The following is a 27,669-nucleotide window of genomic DNA, read 5'->3' on the forward strand; positions in this document are numbered from 1 at the left end:
TTTTAGTTCATTTAAAGAGTTTTATTAAGTATATAAAATATTTTACAAAATTAATTTAAGAACATGATCTGTTATAGTGAAGCATTTTAATTGACAATTAGTACATAAATCAAAGTTTGTTGGGCTAAAAAATTAATCTGCAAGTATATTGCATACAAAATCCTGATTTTTTTCATATTACTTCGTTGCTCCCTCACTTATTTTAGTAGTATATTATATTCTCCGGTGTGGTCTGACCTTAAAAGAAAATATTTCTCATTAATGAAGTATTTTGTTAAGCTAACTTCAAGTTTTCTACGTCATTAAAATTTGCTAAGGGCTTATGCGCAAAATTTCGGCTCCAATGCTTTTCGTTTTTTTTAATCCTGAGAAAACTAATAAATATTTTCGAAAAATTTGAACGCAGAATGAAAGATTACATTATTACCGAGAACCTAAATTGAAATTAAAAATTACACTAAATTTAGTATTTTTTTTTCACCCCTCTAGCTTATTAAAATAAATATTATATAAGTTTTCAGGGACTTTCGGCCCTCTGTAATGACGTAATCTTTCATTCTGAGTTTAAATTTTTCAAAAATCTTATTATTTTTCTCAGGACGCGAAAAAATGAAGGCATTTAAAAAGCAGTTGGGCTGAAATTTTGCGCCTACCCCCTTAACCTTTAACTACACGCGCTGGCGTATTTTGTACGCCAGATATAAAAATTCTGCTGCAAATAGGTTTAAAAATTTAATATTTGACCTTGTTTACCTATTTAACCTATTACTGGAATGTGCTTTACAATTGATTTTAGTTTCGATAAAATCGGCGTTCTGAGAAGATCGTAATTAGGTATCAGTTTATCATTTGTTGTTTCCGGTGATGTACAAAATGTGCCACGATTCTATTTGGTAATATAAGTACATCTTTCAATTGGTTTTTTAGTCATTATGGCATAAAATATAGTTTTATTTATAAAAAATACTTTTTTTCATGTAAAAAATCACTTTTAAAATTTTTTTATTAGTTGTTTTATTTTTCAAGGGATCATATTCCAGTTAGAAATCCCAATTTACTTACTGAGAAGGAACTTCAAGCATTCGCCGATGCTGAATAAGGTTTATAACAAACAACTAAAAGTATTTCTCAAATAAAAAACAAAACCCCTGTTTTAAGTGTATCCTCTTGTGCGCACAAAGTACGCCACGCGTGTACTTATGTTATAGCTTGATGCGTGTAGTTAAAGGTTAAGGATCATAACTTAATAAATAAATATCTACCCATTTATAATAATTGTAAAAATTTTAAAACTAATAAATTAATTTTCTCCTGAGTATTTTACTTTTGGTATTGTAAACTCAAAGGAGTCTAATTTTATTTATTATTTTAATTTCATCAGGAACATGCTACAAATTTACCTAAAATTTGGTATAAACAAAACTTTCATAATATTATCACCAATATATCATATTTATCATATTTTATTTTATGAAGCAAATTTTATGGAAAAACACCTGTTGTTCTACTAACGTACGAGGCTGCACTGTCGTCCCTTTTTTTCGCATGTCGCACCTCCGCTTAAACAGTGTCATAAGTCAAAAAAGCAAAGTATCGAGAAAACGACATTCAAAATTTGTGCTAGAACTTTTCCGGGTTTAATTCAAAAACTATTAAAATTAGTATAATAACTATTTTAGTAATCAGCTGCCTGGCAAGCAACACCAACAATACAAAATAAATGGATAATAAATGACTGCCCACAAGTTGTCAAAGAAAAAATTTTGCTAAAGAGAAGATTGAGGAAAAGATGGCAACAGACCAGAGATCCTGCTGATAAGCGTAGATTCAATAGTGCATCAAGGGAATTAAAAAAGCTGTTCGAAGATCTCAAAAACCAATCACTTCAGTACTACTTGGAAAATTTAGATTTCATTAAAGATAGCGATTATTCGCTATGGAAAGCCACGAGAAAACTGAAAAAACCCCAGAAACCGTCACCTCCAATCAGAAAATCGGACAAAGAATGGGCTCGTAGTGCACAAGAGAAAGCACGTTGTTTTGCAGAGTATTTCTCCGAAGTATTTACTCCCAATGAAATGAATGCACCTGTGGAAGTAGACGTATTCTCATTTCTACAAAGTCCATATCAAATGAGTTTGCCTATTCCGAAATTTAAATCGTCCGAAGTTCTTAGCTATTAATAATTTAAACGATAGAAAATCTCAAGGGTACGATTTGATCAGTGGAAAAGTGTTGAAAGAATTACCTATCAAATGCATAAAATTTATAACGTTAATATTCAATGCCATATTAAACTGAGGTTACTTTCCTGATCAATGGAAAGTGTCTCAGATAATAACCATTCTAAAACCGGGGAAACCTCAAGAGGAAACTACATCGTACAGGCCAATCAGCCTCTTGCCAATCACGTTTAAAGTTTTCGAAAAACTATTAGTAAAAAAACTCGAACGCTGGATCAAAAATCTAATTCCAGACCACCAGTTTGGATTTCGGTCCCACAACCACGGTCAACAATCGAAAAAGTTCAGAGAGTGGTAAAACATATAAATGCTGATTTTGAGGCCAAAAGGTACTGTTCAGCGGCATTTCTTGACGTTAGGCAGGTATTTGACAAGGTATGGCATAAAGGCCTCCTATACAAGCTAAAAAGGACATTACTGCACAGCTTTTACATCCTTCTTGAGTCATATTTGTCAGGTAGGTGTTACTTTATTAAATACCAAGATGCAATTTCCAAACTCTATTCTATCAAAGATGGCGTACCACAGGGTAGCATGCTGGGACCTACCTTGTATCTCTTGTTTACCGCAGATATACCTCCAACTCTTGAGGAACCACTAGAGGAGAGACCACCTACAGAAGAAATGATGCTAGGAACATTTGCCGACGATACTGCAATCCTAGCCTCACACACATACCCTATTTATGCCTCGCATCTTCTTTAAGCGTATCTAGACAGAGTACACGTTTGGTTTTTGGAAAGGAAAATTAAAGTCAATGAAGGAAAATCTATTCATGTTACATTTACAACACGAAGAGGAACTTGTCCTCCTGTAACTTTAAACAATCACCAATTACCATCAGCCAACGAGGTAAAATATCTTGGTATTCATTTGGACAGAAGCCTCACATGGAGGAGATATATCTGGACCAAGAGAAAGCAACTAGGTCTCCAACTCCGAAATATGTATTGGTTAATGGGACGTTCATCAAGACTATCTCTGGATAATAAATTGCTGCTCTATAAGGCAATACTTATGCCAATCTGGACATATGGGTTGGAACTATGGGGAACAGCCAGTCACTCCAACATCGAAATCATCCAACGCTTCCAATCAAAAACCCTCAGAACCATCACTAATGCACCTTGGTACATCAACAACAAAATTATTCATTGAGACCTTAAAACGGATATGGTACAAGAAGTCATCACAAAACAGCGCTGCATATATTGCCAAGTTGGAGGATTATGAAAACCAGTTTGCACTTAACCTCCTGGACAATTCCCAAGAACAGAGTAGGTTAAAGAGGTTCAAACCATTGGATTTACCATTTAGAATAAACTTTTAAACTAATTAGTTAGTAGTTATAAAATGTAATTATTTTCTACACAACTTTATAAAAATTTTACTTTGATTTTACCAGTGGGTAAAATCTTTCTTGTCCTTAGTCAATGTAATTACTTTTGTTTATTGTTGACACTCAACAGATTGCAAAACACTTTTAAATAAATAAATAATAAAAAAAACTATTTAAGTTTTTTGAAATTCCACAAAATAGTGTATTAATTCTGTTAATAATATTAAAAACAAGCTGAAAATGCGAGCATTATCATAACGAAAACTTTGTTTATTTACGTATTTAAATTCATAATATGAGAAATTGCTATTTTGAAAAGTTGTATAGAAAAACTATGTTTTAATGTGCAATTGTATCATTCTATTTTAAATGTTGTGAAGTAAACAGATACTTTGCTCTGGATCTGAATTAATATTTTTTTATACCTCGTATAAAATTAATAAAGTTTGATATAATATGATGGTTGCATCTTAAATCTTAGACCATGAAGAGCTTTTTATGAAGAATAACTTTTCTTCGTCAAATTAAAAATAAAAGATTTATTAATGAAAATTATGTTGGTATCCGTAATTTGAGAAAAATCTTCAAATATTTTTTGTTATTAAAAAGATAAAATTGCACATATTAAAACATAATTTTTTTATTCCAAAAAACATTTTATAATAACAATTTTCAATATTGTGAAATAAATAAAGATACTTTACTTTTTAGCGAAATTTATATTTTTTGACATATTTCGTATAATATAGATACAATTTGATATCTGATGGTTGAATCATAGGTTTTAGGCCATGCAGAAATTTTGGTGGAAAATATCTTTTTTCGTAAAACTAAAAATAAAAAATTTTCCATAATATATTTGCAACTTAAGAGACACCCTGTATATAACACACACAAACATATAATGTACATAATACATATTATTGGGTAGACTAAGGGCCGGTTGTTCGAATGCTAATCAACAATGATCACTATCAAATATTTAATTACTGCCAATGTCAACTTTTATTGGGTTGCTTAAAACATAATTGATTATAATTATAAGATTAGTTAATCAATTAACATAACAATTATTAACATAATTGATTAAGTAATTTCATAATTGTAATCAATAATTATGATTTCAGCAACCGAATCAAAGTTGACATTGACAGTTGGTGACAGTAATTAAATATGTGATAATGATCATTGTTGATTAGCGTTCGAACAACCGGCCCTAAATATTATTTATCAAAAGTGGCTCTTGCAATACCGAATATAATATCATTATTATTATCTGGTTAACCGACTTATATTTTTTAATGATGTAACTTTTACCTTCCGTGGCTAACATTGGGTCTGTGAGACCGACCAATTAGAGTTTTTTCGATTATATTCAAATCGTTCGTTATGAATCTTAGCCGCCATCCGTAGCTGCCTGATTTAGATGCCTGTTTTTAGTGTTGAAGTTTGAGTCTTCAGTGTCAACTAATTATGAAATTATCGGCAAATCTTGTCTCAGAGACCCATGTTGGACCCATGTTGGACCCATGTTGGACCCATGATCTACTCGATGAAAAAAATATTTAGATTAACGAAAGACCGTGCAAACAAGTGCTGATAATTTAGTAACCCAATTGTCAGGAATGAAAAGTGAACCTAGGTACAAGAAAACAGCAATGGAAATATTGTGGTTGTTTTTGACAAATAAGATGTAATGTGATTGTTTTATTTTCTTTTGTACTTTGCTAATATTAAAGACGTTTAATAATTTAAAAATAGGTATCATTTGACTCCTTCAGGGAGTAAACACAATCCTACGCTTGAAAGTGTGTCAATGGAAACATATTTTTATATCGGTCTCTGAGACCCGATATTAGCTTTAATGTTCAGAAAGCCTATGTTAGTTGCAGAAGGTTAAATACAATTAACAACAATAAACAAAAAATTTGCAAAAAGAATGATAAATACGTGATAAATGTGTCACTTTTCTTGAGCACATACGCAGATTGTTTTGAATAAAGTAATCACCTGACACTGTTTTTGTTCGGTGCACCGTTGATTTTGGTTAATCATATAATTACTGTAGTATCATCTAACGACAAATACTTGAACTATAAACGTAACACGTAATACTTTTTGAGAACAGATTTTGTAGTTTTATTAAACTGTTGGTTCAATAAAACAGCTTTTATTTTTTTTTAATTGTGACACTATTTGTACGGAGGTGCGATGTGTCTTTAGGGCCAACGGGTTTTATTATCGAAGCAAATATCAGATATTCTTCGCTTATTAAAATTTTAGAATAGTGCAATATATTTACGTAGTTTAGCTTGCAGGTATCTGTTTTTTGATTAATTTACTTTTCGTTCTTTTTTAAGTGGTACATTTAGAGAAATACTTTGCTCTTATTCTTGTTATAATTTTCGCAAATCTTGACATTTGATAAATAAAATTTGTTGTCTGTTCTGTAGCATAGGTGTGCTACCGCACAAGAATTTTTCTCTGTTTTGCAATCACTTTTGTGTTGCCTTATTCTTAGTTTTAATCAATGCGATCATATACTGTTCATCACATTCATCTTAGGCTTATCGCATCATATGTATATATTTGAATATTAAGATTTTATTGTATGTATATTAATCATGATATACATCATATGTATATTATGATTTTAGTCTGGACAGATTATCGGAGAATAGGCCGTTTTGGGAAAAGTTATTTACCAGCAATTTTATTGCTGGAATCGAATCTTATGACTGTATATATTAATAATATCGGTATGCAAAGTCCGCAGATAGTGTACTACTTATTTATATAACTCCATATATTTTAACTTTACACCAAAAACACTCTAATAAAATTCACCGTAATTAAATTCTACATAGAGACGTGTTTTTCCTAATTTACTTTGACGCAAATTTTCCCCAGAAAATGCGGGTTTTTCCAACAAAATTTTTATTTTTCTACTAAAATTTTAGATAGGTAATTAATCATCAATAATTAAATAACTTAATAATATAAAATATTCTTTTGTATAGATTATAATTACAGAAGCAGATCGAAATTGAATAAACAGTTTAGCAACAATTGAATTCTTAATTAATAATTTATGGTCGCTATAATATCCACAATAATTATGGTACATAAGAATAACTATGATTTTTGCCTAAAAAAATACTGTAACTATCTAATGTACTTTACAGAATTGAAATTGAACTATTTAAGCGACCTCAGGAATATTTTAAAATTATAAACAATTTTTTGGCTTATAAACAAATAGAATATCTCAGGAAATATTAAATTAAATTAAATTAAATTATGAAAACGGTACTGAAAAAAAAAACTGCAGGACACCTCTGTTAAAAGAAAAAACGTTTTATTGGGATGAGTGGTTCCTGAGATAAAACCGGTCAAAGTTGACCGGCATTTATGGAATAGATATAAACAATAGGATCATAATTTTCAAACCATCACCATTTTATTTTTGTCCTCTTTCTCCACATCAATTTTCATATCTTTAAAATGCTCATAACAGATATTATTATAATAAAAACTACCGATATTACGAGTGAAAATTGCCAAAAATAGCAAAATTCCAATCAAAAATTAGGTTGGAAAAAAATGTAATCCCAAAGTTCAAAATCAGTAATGGATTTTCTCGGGTTCCCATGGAGCAATTTTCTTCATTCTTTTTTTGTTCCCAAGTAACTCGCCTAGAGCAATCCAACTAAGGCATTATTAAATGTCAAAGTTGCCTTTGTTTTGCTATAATAAATTTATTTATTTATTATAACACAAATTTTTTAATTTGTTTAAATAAAGATTATTGACATAACTATACACCTTTCAAATGAAAATATACAGGGTGAGTCATAACTATAGGGACGTAGACTAAGGACAGGTAATTTGGACCAAAATATGGCTATTGGGCCAAATATGCCTTAATAAAATGTTGCTGAGAAAAAAGATACAGGGTGTTAAAGTTAATTTTTGTTTTTCGTTTTTTGCTAATAGTTTCCCTGTATATTTGATTGTGACGAGGCATTTCAATCAAGAAAGTAATGATTACTTTTAAAAAATGCAACACTACACTACACTGTCACATCAAAATAATTTACTCTGAACAAATGACATTTACCAACAACAATTATCTGACAGTCCAAAGCATACTTTTCATAAATGAAATAATATTTGAAATCCTTTTTTAAGACTCTAAGCAGTTCGACTGCGTTTTTATCGAAAACGGTTGAAACTATCATGTTTAAACAAGAGTACCAATTTTACGTAAAAATGATGTTTGCGTCATATTTTCTAATAAAAATTACTAAAAAGTTTCATCAGAAAAAGTTTAGATTCAATTTGATCATCAGGAATGATCCACGTGGCGCCCTCTATGACAAAACCTAAAATTGTAGATAAAATACTATTTACTGTCTAAGATTATGCCTCTGTGCCAATTTTGATAGCAATTTATAAATATACTGGGAAACTATTAGCAAAAAACCAAAAACAAAAATTAACTTTAACACCCTGTAACTTTTTTCTCAGCAACATTTTACTAAGGCATATTTGGCCCAATAGCCATATTTTGGTACAAATAACCTGTCCTTAGTCTATGTCCCTATAGTTATGACTCACCCTGTATGTGTTTTTAACGTTAAAAGTAAGTTTATCTAAAAAATGTCTACAAATGGAAAAAACTTAGATAGATGGAATTTTAGTTAGTAGAATTTTAAAATAATATACCTTTTACCAAGACCAAATTTTTTTATTAAATTTTACTTAGTTAGATGGCTCCACTCGAATTACTTGGGGACAAAAAAAGAATGAAGAAAATTGCTCCCTTGATGTGGAGAAAGACGACAAAAATAAAATGGTGATGGTTTGAGAAATATGATCCTATTTTTTATATCTTTGCCATAAATGCCGGTTAACTTTGACCGGTTGTATCTCAGGAACCACTCATTCCAATTAAACCTTTTTCCTTTAGAAGAAGCGTCCTGTAGCTTTTTCCATTACCGTTTTCATGATTTAATTTAATTTAATATTTCCCGAGATATTCTATCTGTTTATAAGCCAAAAAATTGTTTATAATTTTAAAATATTCGTGAGGCCGCTTTAATAATCCAAATTCAATTCCGTAAAGTGCATTAGATAGGTACAGTGTCCTTTTAGACAAACATTATAGTTATTCTTATGTATCATAATTATTGTGGTTATTATGGTGACCGTAAATTTTTAATTAACAATTTAATTGTTGCTAAACTGTTCATCCAATTTCGATCGGCTTCTAGAATTATAATCTATATGAAAGGATCTTTTCTATTACCAAGAAATTTAATTATTGATGAACAATTGTTATCTAAATTTTACTTATCTAAAATTTCAGTTGAATATTAATTTTTTTTTGGAAAAACCCGCATTTTCCGGGAAAAATTTTCGTCAAAGTAAATAGTGAGAAACCTTTTCCTATGCAGAATTTAATTACGGTGAATTTTTATTTGAGTGTTTTTGGTGTAAAGTTAACACCTTTGGAGTTATAGAGCAAAAATTGAAAAAAAAAAACGATTTTCGGGCGCCATTTTGTTTATAAAAAAAGTAGAACACTATATACACTATCTTTTCATACCTATATTATTAATATATACAATCATAAGGTTCGATTTCAGCAATAAAATTGCTGGTAAATAACTTTCCCTTACATTTTGCTAATTAGCCCAGAGTATTTTAAATATTTTTATTAGTATTGTTACTTACCACAGTCTGATTCGGTATAATTAACACAGCCTTTTTTGGTGTCACTCCAAAATAGGTCTGAAGGACAGTCCTGAGGGCCATACCATTGGTTATTTTCACAAAAATAAAAACTCTTGCAATTCTTGGGGTCAGGTTTTAAGTCATTATCGTTACATGTTGACGCTAAAATTTAAATGTAGGTTAAAAACTGTGCTAGTGGTATTATTAGCTAGTCGGTAAATTATTATAAAAATAGAACTAAGTATAAATTTCTTTAAATATACATAATTTCAGTTTTATTTTAAAATAGTTTAAAATGGTAAAATGCCACTTAAATATTCAAAACTACTATTATGCTTGATTTTGCCGAGAATGCTAAATATAAGGGTTTAAAAAAGATACAAAAAAGTATGCCAGTTCTACCCTCGAGATTTTTCGTAAAACCACCCCTCGTACAGGGATGCGGAATATATCGATTTACCAAGAATATATGCGCCGTAGAAAAAAAAGTTCTCTCAGAAACAGCGATTAAATCGACCGGCTAGTTTAATTATCATACAAAATATTTTTTTTAAATAACATTTCTATCACCTTGACGATATCTTTTGATCAGAATGCCCCATAAACAAAAGCCAAAATTTGTCTTAAAGTCAAAAAATAAAGTTAGTTTCTATAAAGCTGTTAATAAATAGAAGGTGCAAGATTTTTGCTATTTCTCTCGATTCTCATGAGGTCAGTAAATTTTATCACTTCCATTGACCGATCACAATGGAATTCCCATTGATATAGCCAACCATCAAAAACTATAATATGAAATTTCGTTTTTGAGATTCTGCAATAAATATGGGTCATTCCTAATATGCCTAAAAACGCCGAATTTAAACTTTCATATTATGACAAACTATTTATATATTTTCAAAAAACCTTGTTACCACATAGTGGTGTAAGGCGACAATACATTACATTATGTAACATTATAATAAACGCTGTGTCTAGATACACGCTAACGTGTACGCAAATAAAAAAGTAAGGTACACGCGAATTAAACTTCATCAAGCCAGTGACGTCATTATTTAGCGTACGCAGTGACTTTATATTTTGGTACACACTATTTTGATATGTTTATTGTTTGATAGAAAAATATTTGTTATTAAGGAGAGGAGAAGGGAAGCAGAACTATTCAGATGTTCCAAACTTATTGGAGTCACTGAAGGTGGATATGAGCTATTACCTCCGATTTCGTTGAACCTCCATCGATTTGCATGAAAATTGGTGAGTGGTTAGAGGATATCTCAAGGAACAAAGGTGACATGGTGCCAACTTGCGCTTTTACCCTGGGGGTGGATGCCACCCCTTCTCGAGGGTGAAAATTATTTTATTGAAAATATCCCCATAATTCAATAGAGGGACAAATTCTAAGCAAAATTTGTTATATAAAGTTATTAAAATAAATCAAAACTTTTTGAGTTATTAAAGATCAAAAATTTTATTTTTCTTGAGAAAAATGCATGTTTTTAACCGATTTTTCATCAATAACTCAAAAACTGTAAGTTTTTACAAAAAAGTTATTATTGCCAAAATTGAAGCTAATAAAAAATCAAATAAACCCCTTACTAGAAAAGCCTTACAATGTAAATTTTCAACCTAAATAAAAGTGAGTAATAGGTAATTGAATATATATTTTTTTCGGCGAGTAAAAAACTCTAAGTATTCAAGCTGAAATAACAGGAAATTGATGCATTTTATAACATAAACATATTAAACATTAATTTGTCAAAGTACTTAAAAATATCTATCAAATGAGCCCCCGAACATGTTGATAGCGTTAAAATTTATGCTCCAAAATTTTTTCAAAATTTATCTTTTAAAAATTTTTCTAAAAAATGGTGTTTTTTTTAATAACTCCGTTGATTTTTACGATATGTGATTCATCTAAAAACTGTTTGAAAGCCAATTCTAAGTGCTATTTAACCACGTTGAAACTAATCTTTTCAACCTCTTACTTTAAAAAAAAAAAAAAGGTTAAATGGCCCCGATTGCATGGTTCCCACAGCAAAATTTAAGATTTAAACGTTTCTATCTCGGTTATTCTTTACCCTATAGAAATAGTAAAGAAGGTAGAATATTTGGTACAGAAAAATCTACAGTTTAATTGTGTACAATTTTTTACGTACATTGAGTATTTTTGGAGTTATTATCAAAAGAATGTGAGAATTACAATAATTTTAAAAATTATGATTTTTTAAAATTATGACTTCTTTTCAAAAATATGCATTCTAAACCAGTCAAAATTATCGATAATATTACTTATGCTAATATAAAGAAGTTCTTGTAAAGATTACTATAAATTTTAATTTTTGTGGAAATGGCGTATGTTTTATTTTTCACTTTTTCCTAAAAAATTCGAAACGGTTCTTTAATTTTCATCACAACTTGCTTAATTTCGACGCTATTACCTTGTCCTGAAGCTCATTTGATAGGTATTCCGAAGTACTTTGCCAAATGTTTAGCAGGAATATTTTATACATTGCGTCGTTTCCCGTTATTTAAGCTTGAATACTTAGATTTGAGTACTCGTCGAAAAAAATACACATTCAATTGCCAATAACTCACTTTGAACTAACATTAGTTTAATTCGTTATGTGAGAAATGTATTCAGTTTTTTATTATCTTCAATTTCAGTAATAATAACTTTTTTTAAAAGCTTATAGTTTTTGATTTATACGTGAAAAACCGATTTAAAACATGCATTTTTTTACGAAAACAAAATTTTTGGTCGTTAATATTTCAAAAAGGGTTGATTTATTTTAATAACTTCATATAACAAATTTTGCTTATAATTTGTCCCTCTATCGACTTATGGTATCATTTTTAATAAAATAATTTTCACCACCGAGAAGGGGTGGCATCCACCCACAGGGTAAAAGCGCAAGTTGGCATCATGTCACCTTGATTCCTTGAGTTATCCTCTAATTACTCACCAATTTTTATGAAAATCGATGGAGGTTCAACGAAATCGGAGGTGAAAACCTTCAGTGACTGCACTAATAATGTAATAAATCAATGTGTATATAAAAGTATTATATTCACGTTAGCGAAATAAATTTTAGTTGACATGAAATGTACAAAATAATGTTAAAGATTTGTTTACTACAGTTAATTATACCAGTTTATAAATTATAAACCAATGCTGTTGTAATTATTTCTATTTATACAGGGAATTGAACTTGTTACGATTTTCATAGAAAATATGTTATAACTTTGTAAATACTCTATATAACATAATAAACCTTATATTTTTGTGATGGGGAAGTTAAGAAGATTTCGAACATAAAATAAAATATAGGGTGTTCCATTTAAAAAAACATAATCTTGGTCTGCCACTATGTTATCGAACACCCTGTAACATTTTAACTAATTTTGTAATATGAAGCTCGAAGTTTGCTACAATTTTTATTATTAACTTTTATTGCTATCTATTACTATAGCGGGTCTACTGAGCTTTATCACACTAATCAATCGCCCTGTATATTTTATCTTAATACTTCTGCTACCGTTAACCATGAATTTTTGGCTCTTTTTCATACTGTTTTCAAATAATGTTAAACTCATTAAAAGAACTAAATAATTGTCCATATTCCATAGTTAATTAAAAAAAAAACACTAAACAAATAAAAAATAAGAAACTCTATATTAATCAATATTAAAATATGAACACAACGCGATTAGACAAATTCCAACACTCTGACTCTCTGACACTCGCGGTATATACTTACCACAGCATACACGCGGCTCAAGTTAGCGTGTATGCAGAAAACCAGTAACAGTTCACGCTAAATACTGACGTCACTGAATTGATGACGTTTCGCCTGTACCTAACTTTTTTATTTGCGTACACGTTAGCGTGTACCTAGACACAGCGTATAATAAAATACAAAAACAACTTAATATTAAGTTTAACTAATAACTGCTATAAATTTATATTATGTACAAATTTGACCCATTCCTGCTTATTTCTGGCCAGCATCCTTGCTTATATCCAAGTTTTTCCCCTTTTATCGAATATTTTGCCTAGTGTTCTATCCGTTGTTTTTCTTGGTCTACCTTTCTTCTTTCTTCTTTGCGTTTTTACCTGACAAATTTCTTTCACCAGTTTTGTCTGATCCGTTCTCTCAAGATGACCCCACCAACTGAGTTGCCTTCTCTATATAAATTCTATCGTTTACTCTCTTTCCAAATCTTCTTTTATATGCGTGTTCCGTAGTCTATCCCTTTTGGTAACTCCTCGAGCTCGTCTAAGGTATTACATTTCTACTGCCTGTATTTTACTCTTTTGTCGTTCTGATAGTACCCATGACTCGCAATCAAAGGTTAATACAGGTCTATATATTGACTTGGACACATTAATTTTTGTTTTTCGTGTTACTTCTTTTTTATTTATGAATTTATTGCTCATTGTATGGTATAGGTTCATCGTTTTTCGAATTCTATTATTAATTTCTGTTTCATGTCTTCAGTTGTCTTCTAATTCTACTCCTAAGTATTGGAATGTTCGTGTTTGTTCTATAATTTGCTTCTTCTATTTTTTGTTTATATTTTCTTCTTCTTCCTTTTCATTCTACCTTGTTGGCTAGGGCTTTGACACTAAACTTGACTAAACATTAGACTTAAATATTATGTTTATAGTTCCAGTTGCTTTGTTTCCATTATTAATATAAATTTTTGTAATGGGGAATTGATTAGTAAAGTTCTTATTCTAGCAGAGTATAAAAATGTACTACTAGCAATAAGAGTTTATCATCTGCAACTCTCTGATAGACGACAGCCAAGAAGAGAAACTTTACAAAGTTTACTAGAACAGTTTCGACGTATGTACTAGGCATTTAGATTACGAGAACGTTCCTACTAATATGCAGATTCTCAGTGACACTAACATTTAATTCGTTTTAATCATTTACAATAGTATTTTTGTTCGATCGGATTTCTCGTAATCTAAATGTCCAGTTCGTTGAAAATGCTCTAGTAAATTTTGAAAAGTTTCTCTTTTTGGTTGTCATCTATCATGGAATTGCTGATGATAAATTCTTATTGCTAGTAGCACATTTTTATTTGTTATACCCTCCTGGAACAAAAAAACATCTGAATCAGTTCCTTATTAGAAAAATCCATATTAGTAATGCACCTGATTAGCAACTGGAACTTTAGAAATAGTATAATATTTAAGAATATTAGTGTCAAAGTCATAGCGATCTAGATAGAATATTGTATGTTTTTCTTAATATTAAACACACCAACAATTTTAACTACGTAGGTATTTTGAATTCAGGGTCAGCCGAGATTAATATGTGTTTATTTTCAAAAAATTATTTCTGATTGAATATTTTCACGGCACACCTAATAACATTTTACGTAATTTTTGTTGCAATTAATGTTTGGCTTAAAGAACTACGAATAACTTACAAATAAAAGCAGCTGGGTATAGGGAGTGCTTAAGAAATAAAAAAGTACTATAAAATCTGTGCTCAGTGCGTAAAGAGAGTTAAGTCCTAAAACACTGTTTTGAGATAAACGCGTTTAAAGTTTGAAATAATATGTTTAAGTTATACTTTTGGAGTTTTTACAAGAGCGTACCCCTCAAACTTCTTTTAAATTATTTTGATCAATTAAATATTTATTTCTCTCAATTACATAATCAATAAAAAATATAAACAAACCATATAAGTATTATAAAAAACAATCATAAACTTTTTCTTACATGGACCTAACACAATTTGCACAAATATCATGAACTTAACACGCTTAACGCATAACACAAACTATAACAAAAAGCATAAAAAATAATATTTATGGGGATTTTTAAGACCAAAATAGCAGGTTTTAATATATAATAATAGAAAAACATTTAAAAAGACAAAAACTTGTGTTTATTCACCATAAACTATGTAAGTAATAATACAAATTAACCCATTAACCGCCAAGCAAAGAAATACTGCGATAATATGTAATATATTTGATTAATTAGAGTAAAATAAACTTAAACATTCGTAAAAAAATTGTTTTACAGTTTGATAATGGCAGGTGTCACAAAACAAAATGGTTCGTTTTCGAACCTTTGGCGGAAATGAGGTATAAAAAATTGAAATACACAATTTTATTTTTTGTGAAAAGTCTCAAAACATTTAGAGTGTAAATGGACCTGGAAGTTTTGATAACAAAAATAGTATGGTTAAAACATTGCCTACACCTTCTTCAGCTTCTTTCTCAAAAACGAAGTCGAACGGCCCTTTATCTTTTTTAGAAATTATTTTAGATATTTCTAGTTTACATTTTCCAATCCTGTATCTTGCACTGTGCCAGTTGCATAAATTCGACAAATCGACATATTGTCTACAACACTACACAACCTCCCTTATGTAGCACCCCTCCCCCCCTACTCCCCCACCCTAGTTTATAACAAGACTGAATACCAGAATACCCGTCTTTCTAAAGGTACATATCCACTACGTTCGTAATACTGGACCATGAGGCACTGCCGCACGGTCGTTGGCGCACTGTTGCACGGTCCGGGAGCGCCAACCATCCACTATGTTCACGAACCTCTTGCACTCCGCGTTCCCTGCAACTGCTCCAATCGATACGGTATGCGCTCCTCTACATATAAACCGACACAAATTGGAACGCCAAGGCGGAGCGCGCACTGTTCCACGGTCCGGGAGTGCCTACCATTCACTATTTACAAACCTCTTGCGCTCCGCGCTCCCTACAACTGCTTCCATCTACATGCTTGGACTCCTCTACATATAAACCACCACCTATTGGACCGTTGTGGCGGAGCGCACACTGTTGCATGGTCCGAGAGCGCCAACCATCCACTATTTTCACGAACTTCTTGCGCTCCGCGCTCCCTGCAACTGCTCCAATCGATACGGTATGCGCTCCCTTACATATAAACCGCCACAGATTTAAGCGCCGAGGCAGAGTGCGCACAATTGCACAGTCCGGGAGCGCCAAACGTGTCCACTATGTGGAGCAGTTGCAGGAGCTCGGAGCGCAAGCATAGTGGATACGTGTTTTTACACATAATAAAGAAATGTCACAACAAATTACTGCCTGTGCATCACCTTGAACTTATTCCTGATCAGACAGGATTATATGTCGACTTCCGCCAATGGTTCGTTATCGAACCATTATTTTCAAACACGAGATTTAAGGACTCAGAAAATTTTTTTTGTATTTTTATAACAATTGGTGTACAAATAGGTTAAAAAAATAATGTTTTAATTTATTTGACCACAAAAGTGTTATGCCAATAAAATTACTACAGTAAAAATAAAGTTGTGTCGAAGGATTGAAAATGTCGGACATTTAGAAAATATTTTTGTGATGAAAGCATGAGTTTGGAAATTAAACAAAATTAAATTTACTTACACCTATATCTTCTGGTTGCTTGCAAAATACAAAGATATAAAAAAAATTAACGAATTGTCAAAAAAAAATTCTAAAATAAAATGGTGCGTTTTCGCACCTTTGGCGCTAAATGGGTTAAGTAAAATAATACAAAAATAAACAAAAACTGATACGGAAAACAAATCAATTTTTTTTAAGTTTTAGATATTATTTAATATTTACATTTTTCCCTTCTTCCTGACAGTTTGTTTCGTTACTTATTTTCTTCATTTTAAATATATATTTTCATATTTATTTATATTTAAACTGTCATTTTTTTCGTGGTTTTTACATTTACTTTCTTATTTTGTCAAGTATGTAGTTGCACAATCTCTTAATTTGCTTCATCAGGAATGTCATCAGTGTAGGTATTCTTTGCTTCATTTGAGGATATTCTTTATAGAATTAGTGAAATACTGGTGAAATGTATGGAAGCACGTTGAAGAGGTCATTTCTTTTCTTCTTGGGTATATAATTTTGTCCTGGGTAATGTAAACCAAGGTCCATTTTGCTAATGGTTTCTTTGTCTCTTCTTTTGAAACTAATGCATTGAAACGGTTGATTAAGGTCTAAGGTATTCTTATAGTAAATTATTCCAGACTCGTTTTTAACAAAATTATTTTTTCGCTGCTGAAGGTCGGTTTTTATAAACTTAGCAAAGTCAAGGAAGTTATCTTGATTCATCTCCTTCACCACGAAAGGGCGTTTCTTACCAGTGCTTTGAATAAATAAGTTCGGCCTAATCATGAGGATGGTGGAACGTCCAGCAAAAGCTGTTTTATTGTTTTCCATAAGGACGTGTGTAGTATCACACTCAATGTTCGTGTGGCTAGTTACCAAAAATTTATAAATTAATCTCTTCCAAGTTAGGATAATTTTGCAGGGCTATCATACACATAGCTGCTACATGAGTATTCTTGTTTTGACCACCACATGTATCTGAGTACCTATATGATCAAACTTTTCACAACTCGCTTTAAAGCTTTAGAAATAAATTTGTATACATATGAGCCAACTTCATTTGCACCTCTCCCAGCTACACCTTCATGCCAAAAGTAACAGTAAGTTGTGCCATCACTGCAGTCGTACAGTGTTAGATTAAAAGTTCAAAGTTGGCGTGTGTAGAAGGCTACATATCTATGCACGAGTGGAGTGGGAAGGCATTGCTGCATGTCAAATGTCACAATTTAGGTTGAATCGTTAACTGTTGAATTTTCTTTCTTTAACTTTTCAGACTCATAGGAATACTCCGCGTTATCAAGGTTGTCATTTTTTTGTTTTAAAAACTCCTGGTTTTCATTCTCAGAACATATTTTAAGCTGCATGTCTAGCCTATCACATTTTGAAGAGGTATCTAATTTAGGCTTTTTAATTTTCAAAATTTAAGTTGTGGAACCCCTTACAAAACTTAATATAGCTTAGAGGTTTTAAATTGTTTTCAGATAGGGTACGCTTGTTTTCTTCATATTATAGTGTCACTATCGTCAAATATGGAGAAACAAATTTTTCCCACAATCTTGTCTTCAGTAGTGTCTTTCATAAGCTGGAAATCCAATTAAAAATTGATTTACTGCATTCCTTTCTTCTTCAGTTATAAATATTTTTCTCAAATTTCCTCTATTATTTGGTTGGATTATGCCTGAAGAAGATGATCTTTTCTTTTAAATAATAGTTTTTAGGTATCTCCGACTTTCTTCAAATACTTTTAGTAAAAGAGACAAATCAGCTTTAAAGGCGCGGCTTACAGAGAGTCAACGAACTAATAGGTCTGGATCCCGCGTATGAAAAAAAAGTTGATTAATAGCAAGCTGAAAATTTGTTAATAGCTTAAGGGTGTCTAGTTGAACAAACTTTGATATATAGGAATACTGGAACAGGGGCAGTTTTAACTGTGGAACAGGTTAAAAATTTGGAACGGTCAGAACACGAAAACGGCACATTTATTTTGTCCGACAGAACAGACTTAAACTCGCCGAACAGAGATTAAACTCTCATGCAAAAATCAGACTGATATTTATCACCTGTCATAATTCCTGTTATTTGACATATTCTACATGTTCCACTCATTAAAACGACAATTTAGTGATAAATAGCAGTCTGATTTTTGCATGAGACTTTAATCTCTGTTCGGAGAGTTTAAGTTTGTTCTGTCGGACAAAATAAATGTGCCGTTTTCGTGGTCTGACCGTTCCAAATTTTTAACCTGTTCCACAATTAAAATTGCCCCTGTTCCAGTGTTCCGATATATCAAAGTTTGTCCGACTAGACACCCTTAAGCTATTAACAAATTTTCAGCTTGCTATTTATCAACTTTTTTTTCATACGCGGGATCCAGACCTATAACTTATTAATGTATAGTGTGTTAAGTCGCAAAATTGTGAGACTTAACACACTGAGTCTTCTTGTTTCTTAAATAATGTTTAGTGTAAAGAGTGATATGTCTAAGTTCGGGACATAACACGTTTTACACAGTTAGTATTGATTGTTTTTCATTTGTGTAAAATGAATATCTCAGTTTAGGAATGGAATTAAACTTGACAAATTATACACACATGTAGATATCAAATTATAACATACAGATAGGGCACTTGCTAATTTCGACCATTTTTGGACTTACTCACTTTACGCACAGAGCACAGAAATATCATTTCATTACAATACAAAAATACAGGATGTTCCATTTAAGAAAACTCAGAAAATACTCAGTCCGAGTTTCGATAATAATAGACAATATTATAAATCACTTGAGCATAAAAGAAGTTGTTGGTATCAAATGAGTACAATTATACAGGGTGTGAAGTTTGCTACAAAATTTCTAAAAAACCGTAATTATTTTTTAAACTACCCTGTATATTATTACAAAACCTTACATTTTTTAGAAAGAAGACATCGAGCAGAAACCAATACTCTAAAAATATACAGGGTGTCCCATTAAAAAAACGAACTTACAAACAACTTCCGGTATAACCGGAAGTAGCAAAGAGACCAAAATATTTTCATTAAATAGTTTATACCTCAAAACTCCTGTTTTCCAATTTTCATGATTCTCTTTCCTTTCGTTTTTAAGATATTTCTAATAGGCCCTTTATCTGCCTCACAATGTATAGTACCCAAAAAACCCATTTGAAACCTGGCTGCTCAAGTATCCCGAATATGGTATATTTTTGCGTTATGTCCCTGGCGTATAAGTAAGGATGATAATACAAGTTAGAAAAAAATGTAAACAAGAACTAAGTTTTTACTTACTTGAAGTTGTTTCGCCGGGAGTTGTTGAAATGAGTTTTGCTAAAAAATAATTTAATAAAATTAATATTTACAAACATTTTATAGAATACATTATTGTACTAAGTAAAGTGGACGTTACACCTTAGACAAAAATGAATGTTACACCTTAGACAAAGGCGAATGTTACACCTTAGACAAAGGTGTAACAATCACCTTACACGTTTTTTACTTACTTGAAGTTGGTTCGGAAGTACCGAAAGTTGTTGAAATGACTTGTGCTAAAAAATAATTTAGAAATAATAATATATTTTTGGCATGCATATACAAACATTTTATAGAATCCACGATTGTGTTAAGTAACGTGGATATTACACCTTAGACAAAGATGGATGTTACATCTTAAACACAGGTGTATCAATCACCTTATAAGTTTTTTACTTACTTGAAGTTGATTCGGAATTACCCGAAGTTGTTGAAATGACTTGTGCTGAAAACGGATTAGCAATGTTAATACGGTATTTTTACGGAGTAATACAAATATTTTATATGATGCATTATTTTATTATGCAAGGTGGGTGTAAACAATACAGTACGTAATAACAGTAAAAAAATTGTAATAGTTATTAGTGAATAAGTCAGATAAAATTTATAACATATTCAAAGCAGTTTTGTATAGTAACAGAACAAAATATTTCAATTTTTATTGTGCGCTATTTGCATAGCGCAAATCAAAACGTCAAAATATACATATTTTAGTGTAAAATTGTGGATAATTGTTAATAAAAATTGTAAATTAAAAAATCAATAATTAAGCATCAGTAGAAAAAACTGAAATTTACAAAAACTGAAATATCACGTAAAATTACATATTGTTTCATTAAATAAATAAGTATTATTGATATACATACAACAGTCGGACTCTTCTTCACATCCTTGTATGTGGTTATCCCAAAGGAGTGGAGAAACACACTCCATGTGCTGTTTGGTGCCATTTATACATTGAAAAAATGAGCTGCAATCGTTTGGATCAGGATAATAAGCATATTCGTTGTCACAAGATACATTGGGGTTTTCCGTTTGAGCCAATATAACAGCTGGTAGTAAAGCTGAAAAAAATATATATTACTTTTTTCTAAACAATATCTACAACAAAATACGTGTTTATTATAATACAAGAGCAAAAACCGCTGAACGCCGTAAAAATCAGTGGCGCATACAATATTCCAGCTATACAAAAGATCTGATATGAATATTACGTGGCGCGAAAATGTATTTTCATTTTGATGCAAAATAAAATTCGTAAGTTATGATTCGGGAATCCTCCTAGTAGCATTTAACGTGTCTTGGTTTGTTTATTTCTACTGCATCTTGAATGTAAATTTAGATATTTAAAAATTTAAATAAATAAATAAAATAAAATAAATAAATTCTTGACTTCACTTCATTGTTGTGCCGGTTTCGCCATATAGTATTACATATTAAGGCATCTTGCCAGTTTATTTGCTTTTTGTACTTGATCTCTTACTGGTTTTTCTAGTTTTTCATAACTGAACACTGTAAATCCAAGGTATTTTATTTCAATTACTTGTTCAATACAAATGCCATCAATTTTTATTTTGCATCTGATTGGTTCTTTGTTGATTACTAATTACTGTTTTAGTTTTCTGAGATGAGATGGTCATATTAAATTCTTTTGCTCTTATGTTAAATTTGTGTCATTCTTATATAAATTTGACATTGGTTTTGTACCGTTTGCTACCAAAAAATAAGTAATGTAATTTACTATTCTGCTATTTATAAGTCAGATAGCTTAACATGACATATTTTGAACTTTTGACCACCGTATTGAAAGTAATTTTTTTGTTTCAGACTGAGTTCAAAACATTTTCGGTAGGTAAGTTAAGCAGTAGGTACAGCTGGTTCCTAAAAAACTGATACGACTCTCAGTAAGATTTGATCATTTTGAGCAGTGTATAATTGATCTGACATTATATTATATTTATTATGACAGACAAATAATAAAATAAACAAACAAACAGCCATTTTTTGACGTTGAACAGAATAAGTTATGTGACCAATTTTAAGATTTGGCAGTGACAGTGACAGAATGTAAATAATAATTATTTATTCTTTAAAATACACTGCTCAATTTTCTACAAAATACGCTTTAAGAGTCGTATCAGTTTTTTTGGAACCAGCTGTACATTATTTTAATAATAATAATAATAATAATATTTATTGCTTCTTGGAATACAATAAGTCCATAGCAAGAGGTTTGTTCGACAATACTATAATAAAAATTTTTGAACAAATACGTATAGTGACATGCAGAGATAGTATGACAAAATAAATAGGTAATAAATAAGTAATACACACATGACAAAATTACATTACAAAGAGACGAATAATAGTGATACAAAAATTACAAACAAAAAAAAATGTAAACATATATATAAATAAACGGTAAATATAGAATTGCACAATGGAATTTATATGAGAAAAACTATTCATTCAAGATAAACGCTTTGAGTTTTAAAATGTTCCATATGTACCCTGCAATGATTTTAGCGTTGTTGGGAGTGAGATTATCAAGAGCATTTAATAGTGAATCCATGATTTTAGTTACATTATTTTAGTGTTTAAGTAGCATTGTATTTAAAACTGTTAAAAAGAGATCTACTTCTTTTTGATATTAGTACAAACTTCCTCGAGATGTTACATATAGTTTGGTGCAAATGTCTGGAATAAATTCGTTATTTCATGAGCCGTCAACTTTAAGAAAAAATTATGAAACAGGTCGATTTTTATTTTTAAATTATAATTTTTTGACATATATATCGTACTAGTGACATCATCCATTTGGACGTTATGGCGCAATCGATAATTTTTTTAATAGGAATAGGGGTAATGTGCTAGCTCACTTGAAAAGATATTTAATTATCCATTTAGTAATATACACGTTAACATAATTTATTATACCGAAGGGGGCATAATTAATTATAGGGGGTCTACCGAATTTTTTTTAATTAAATTAATTGACAAAAAAGAAGAACGCATCTAATTTATTTGATTCAAAATACATTCTACTGCTGTCAGAAAACAGAAAAAAATGTTTATGTAAAAAATAAATATTGCTTTTCTCTAAATTCAATGTTCAAATTGTAACGCTTTAGGCCAATCTAGTTAGGTTTTTACTAGGCATAACGGAAAAGACGAGGTTTGACAGTTGAAATGTGTAGTATTAGATATTACAAAAAGACTACCATCTTTGGATTCATCAATTTTTTAGTGGAACATTTTTTAAATAAACAATCAAAACGTCAAACTTAGTTTTTACTCATAACTTAAAAACTTGTTTATTTAGAAATTTGACGTCCACAGGTAACTTTCTCAGAAACAAAGATACATCGAATGAGATACACTAAATAAAAATCGGTTAATAAACAAAAAAGTTATTGCAAAACGGATGATAAAATCACTGTTTTTGAATATAGTTAATAACAATTTTATTGTTTGTTAGCATACGTTTTAATATACCCAAAATTAAGGGCACTATGGTGTTTGAATGGTGTGCAAAAAATGGTCCAGATCTGTTAAATAGTTTTCGTAAAATTGAATTTGTTTATAAATTTTTTTGAAAAACGAGCTAAATTCTGAGGCTGGTCCAGTTAATATGGCTGAATTTATCTCAATAATCCGGGGCCCATTTCCTTCGTTAAGATGTATACTAACAGTTTATGAAAAAAAAAGTAAAAAAAATTACATATACGTACACAAAATTATTTGTTAATAAATAGCAGTTTTTAAGCTTATAAACAATTACAATAATTTCGTAGAAATTAGATCAAATTAAATGGCAATAAAAAATACGGAAAGCTAATTAAAATACACAAGTTTCAAAAAAAAATTTAGGTCCTACGACCCTTGGGGTCTGAGATAGCCCCTTTTATTGAAAAAATCACTGTTACGTTAATTAACAACACTAAGAGCTGAAATTAACCAATCTTTTATAAGAAAAGTCAAAGATTTTAATAAAGTTTTTAGTAAGAAAAAATGTTAAAAATTGTTTAAATAGGAGTGTTATAAACACAGAGTATTTTGCGTTCCGACTAAAGTAAAAAATAGCGGGCGTAGTCGACTGACTGAATAGTGGGCGCGGTTGGTGACCGGCATGCGGCAGCAACTATTAAAATTACGTTATCCCGACCACAAAAATCCACTTTAAGGTGAATGACAAATTTTCGTCATTCCTTAAGTTTTCGAGGTCTCTGAATCCGAATATGGAGTTAATTTTTTTCTAGAATTAATGGAACATGTTCAAAAATAAAATTTTATGCAAAAATGCGAAAAATAAATTTTGATGATTTTTCAATTTTAACGCACTCTATTTTTGGTCGCTGTAAATATTTCCTTTTGAAAATTATACTGTGTTATTTTTGAAGCATTTAAATAAAAATGAGATTTGTCCAAAATGACTCAACACGTTAAAAGAGAAGTTGTTAATTTTTAAACATTTTGTCGTCAGATTTCGTTAGTTTCATGTTTACTTAAAAAAGTTGAGTGACAAACTTTTTAGTTTATAATTAACACAGAAATAAAATATAATTCATGAAGAAGTTTTGCAAAAAAATTTAATTTAAAATATGCAATAGGAAAAATGTTATGTGACTTTATAAACGAGCGGCACCCCCCAAAAATGTTTATTTCTCGAGATACTGATACTAATTTTGGTCATACTTTATATTTTTTATGGTGCTTAAAACTAAAATTAGGGTTGTTTTGAATTTTACGTGGGGAAACATTATCAAAATCACAACTTTACCCTAAAAATAAAAAAAAAATCACGTTTTTTTGAGTTTAATTTGCTAGAACTCTGTTCCATTGTAATATTTTTTTCTGATATTTTTATAGTATATATATATTTCTCAATTTCTGAAGACAATGGGACCTGCTTCAATATTTCTGTCTTGCCATAAAGAAAGTGATCAATTGTTTGAAGTAAAAGGTGCAGATTCTTGAATTGCAAAGTTTATTCGCAAAAGTTGAGTAACAAAATTTGAAATTTAGCTGTTTAATTAATTTTAAGGTGAAATCTAGAGTACAGAGAACAAAATGCGTTATAGAAAAAAGTGGTGTAACTTTTAATTTTAAGAAAAACGTGATTTCATTTTTTTTATTTTTAGGGTAAAATTGCGATTTTGACAATGTTTCCCCATCTAAAATTCAAAATAAAACTAATTTTTGTTTTCAGCACCATCAAAAGTATAAAGTAAGACCAAAATTAGTCTTTCACCACACCGTGGTTGAAATCTCGAGTGATAAGCGTTTTTTTTGGGGGGAGTACCACTCGTCTATAAGGTCGCGTAACTTTATTTCTGTTGAATATTTTGACTTTGTAGCCTTTATATTGTTATTTTTTAAATTTATTTATTTAAAATATAATTTTATTAAATAAATGTGCAACATAATAATTTTCATAAAATTCAAGTTTCTACCAAAATATATAAATATAATATTAAGCTTCAAATCCGGTATACTGTCAATGTTAAAAAAATGGGCTGCAACGGTCTAGCGCTAGCGAATGCTAGTCCGCGAATTTATTCTTATTCGGCTGCGCCCATCATTTTTTTTACTTTAATCTAAACGCAAAATTCTCTTTCTTTATAACAATATTGTTTAAACAATTTTTAACATTTTTTCTTGCAAAAAACTTTGTTAAAAACTTTGACTTTTCTTATAAAAGATTCGTTAATTTCAGATCTTAGTGTTGTTAATTAACGTAACAGTGATTTTTTCAAAAAAAAGGGGCTATCTCAGACCCCAAGGGTCGTAGGACCTAAAAACTTTTTTTTATAAGTTGTGTATTCTAACCAGCTTTCAGTATTTTTTTACTGCCATTTAATTTGATCTAATTTCTACGAAATTATTTTAATTATTTATAAGCTTAAAAACTGCTATTTATTAACAAATAATTTTATGTACGTACATGTAATTTTTTTCACTTTTTTTTTCATATGCTGTTAGTATACATCTTAACGAAGGAAATGAGTCCCTGATTATTGAGATACATTCAGCCATATTAACTGGACCAGCCTCAGAACTTAGCTCGTTTTTCAAAAAATTTTATAAACAAATTAAATTTTGCAAAAACTGCTTAACAGATCTGGACCATTTTTTGCACACCATTCAAACACTATAATGCCCTCAAGTTTAGGTATATTTAAACATATTCTAATAAACAATAAAATTGTTATTAACAATATTCAAAAACAGTGATTTTGTCGTCCGTAAAGCAATAACTTTTTTGTTTATTAACCGATTTTAATTTGGTGTATCTCATTCGATGTATCTTTTTTTTTTTAAAAAGCTACCTGTGGACGTGAAATTTCTAAATAAACAAGTTTTTAATTTATGAGCAAAAAACTAAGTTTGACGTTTTGATTGTTTATTTAAAAAATGTTCCACTAAATAATTGATGAATCCCAAGATGGTAGCCGTTTTGTAATATCTCATACTACACATTTCAACTGTCAAAACTCGTCTTTTCAATTATGTAGAAAAACGGCTTATTTTTTACTAACTTGATTGGTCTACTTTGCCTCTTGGAAATTTGAACATTGAATTTAAGCGAAAAGTAATGTTCATTTGTGAAATAAATATTTTTTCTGTTTTCTGAAAGTGGTAGAATGTACCTTGAAATAAATAAATTACAATATTCTTCTTTTTGTGCCAATTAATTTAATTTAAAAAATGTTTTTCACTGCCTGTATAATTAGTTGTGTTATTGTTTATATTACCGAATAGAGAATTAAAAATAACCTCCCAAAGCTAGCACATGACCCCTATTCCCATTAAAAAAATCATTGATTTCGTCATAGCTCCCAGATGGATGACGTCACAAGTACGATATATAGGTCAAAAAATCGTAATTTATAAATAAAAATCGACTTGTTTCAGGACTTTCCATTAAAGTCGCCGGCTTCCGAAATAAAATTTGCATATAATTTGGTTTATTCCAAACATTTGCACTATACTGTATACTGTTAAAATTATAATAGTAACATCGTGATCCTGACTTCATACGCTTAACGAGTAATTTTTATTGTACATAAAGACAGGTGGAGAAAGGCAGAGCCCAAATTTGGGATACCGAAAAATTTAAAATAAATATTCATAAGGTCATGTACAACATTGATTGTATGCACTTAATGATTAAGTTTAATTTTTAAGAACAAGTTGAAAAGAAAGACTTAAAAAATTTGAACTCCGTGGAATTTAAAATAAGTAATCGTAAGGAATATAGGTCTTGATAAGTTAATTGTAATTATAGAACTAAGGCAGAACAGTAATTAAGCAGATCATCGCACAAACTTAATAATCTAGAAAAATGTTGAAGACCAAAGTAGTGTTGATACAAGTTTTATTGAATAATATCATAGCATGATTAAAATATTCTAAGGTTACGATTGTAAAATTTCTAAAATTTTGTTTATTAAGGTATACAATATGAAAATATAATTAAAAACTTGTTTTAATAAATTTGTTTACCATGTGTAATATAAATATTTAACTTACCCCCCTGCATCAAAACTGCAAGAGCCCATCCAATAGGACCATTTAATCCTACAAAGATTTCTAGTAAGATAAGGTGTATCTATTTTTTTTTTGTTACTTACGCAACATATTCCTATAGTTTCG

General features: G+C 30.2%; 2 protein-coding genes across 8 annotated transcripts in view; both read right to left on the bottom strand.

Annotated features, from left to right (window-relative positions):
- Positions 1-27,669, bottom strand: part of LOC114338015 (probable chitinase 10) — a 172,932-nt gene that overhangs the window by 108,727 nt on the left and 36,536 nt on the right. The gene's annotated exons all lie outside the window — the stretch shown is intronic.
- LOC126883524 (uncharacterized) lies at positions 1-27,669 on the bottom strand. 3 transcript variants are annotated; one of them, XM_050649154.1, is made up of 8 exons: positions 27,648-27,669; positions 27,547-27,594; positions 20,880-21,077; positions 20,414-20,458; positions 20,205-20,249; positions 19,993-20,031; positions 9,322-9,483; positions 1-237 (listed from the first exon to the last, which is right to left on the bottom strand). In XM_050649154.1, the coding sequence occupies exons 1-8, from the start codon at positions 27,652-27,654 to the stop codon at positions 203-205; spliced, it is 579 nt and encodes a 192-aa protein (XP_050505111.1). In that variant the 5' UTR covers positions 27,655-27,669; the 3' UTR covers positions 1-202. The 3 variants fall into 3 exon arrangements, with proteins under 3 accessions (XP_050505111.1, XP_050505113.1, XP_050505112.1); XM_050649156.1 differs by lacking the exon at positions 20,414-20,458; XM_050649155.1 differs by lacking the exon at positions 20,205-20,249.

Source organism: Diabrotica virgifera, chromosome 4 (assembly GCF_917563875.1).
Source record: "Diabrotica virgifera virgifera chromosome 4, PGI_DIABVI_V3a".
Classification (NCBI taxonomy): Eukaryota; Metazoa; Arthropoda; class Insecta; order Coleoptera; family Chrysomelidae; genus Diabrotica; species Diabrotica virgifera.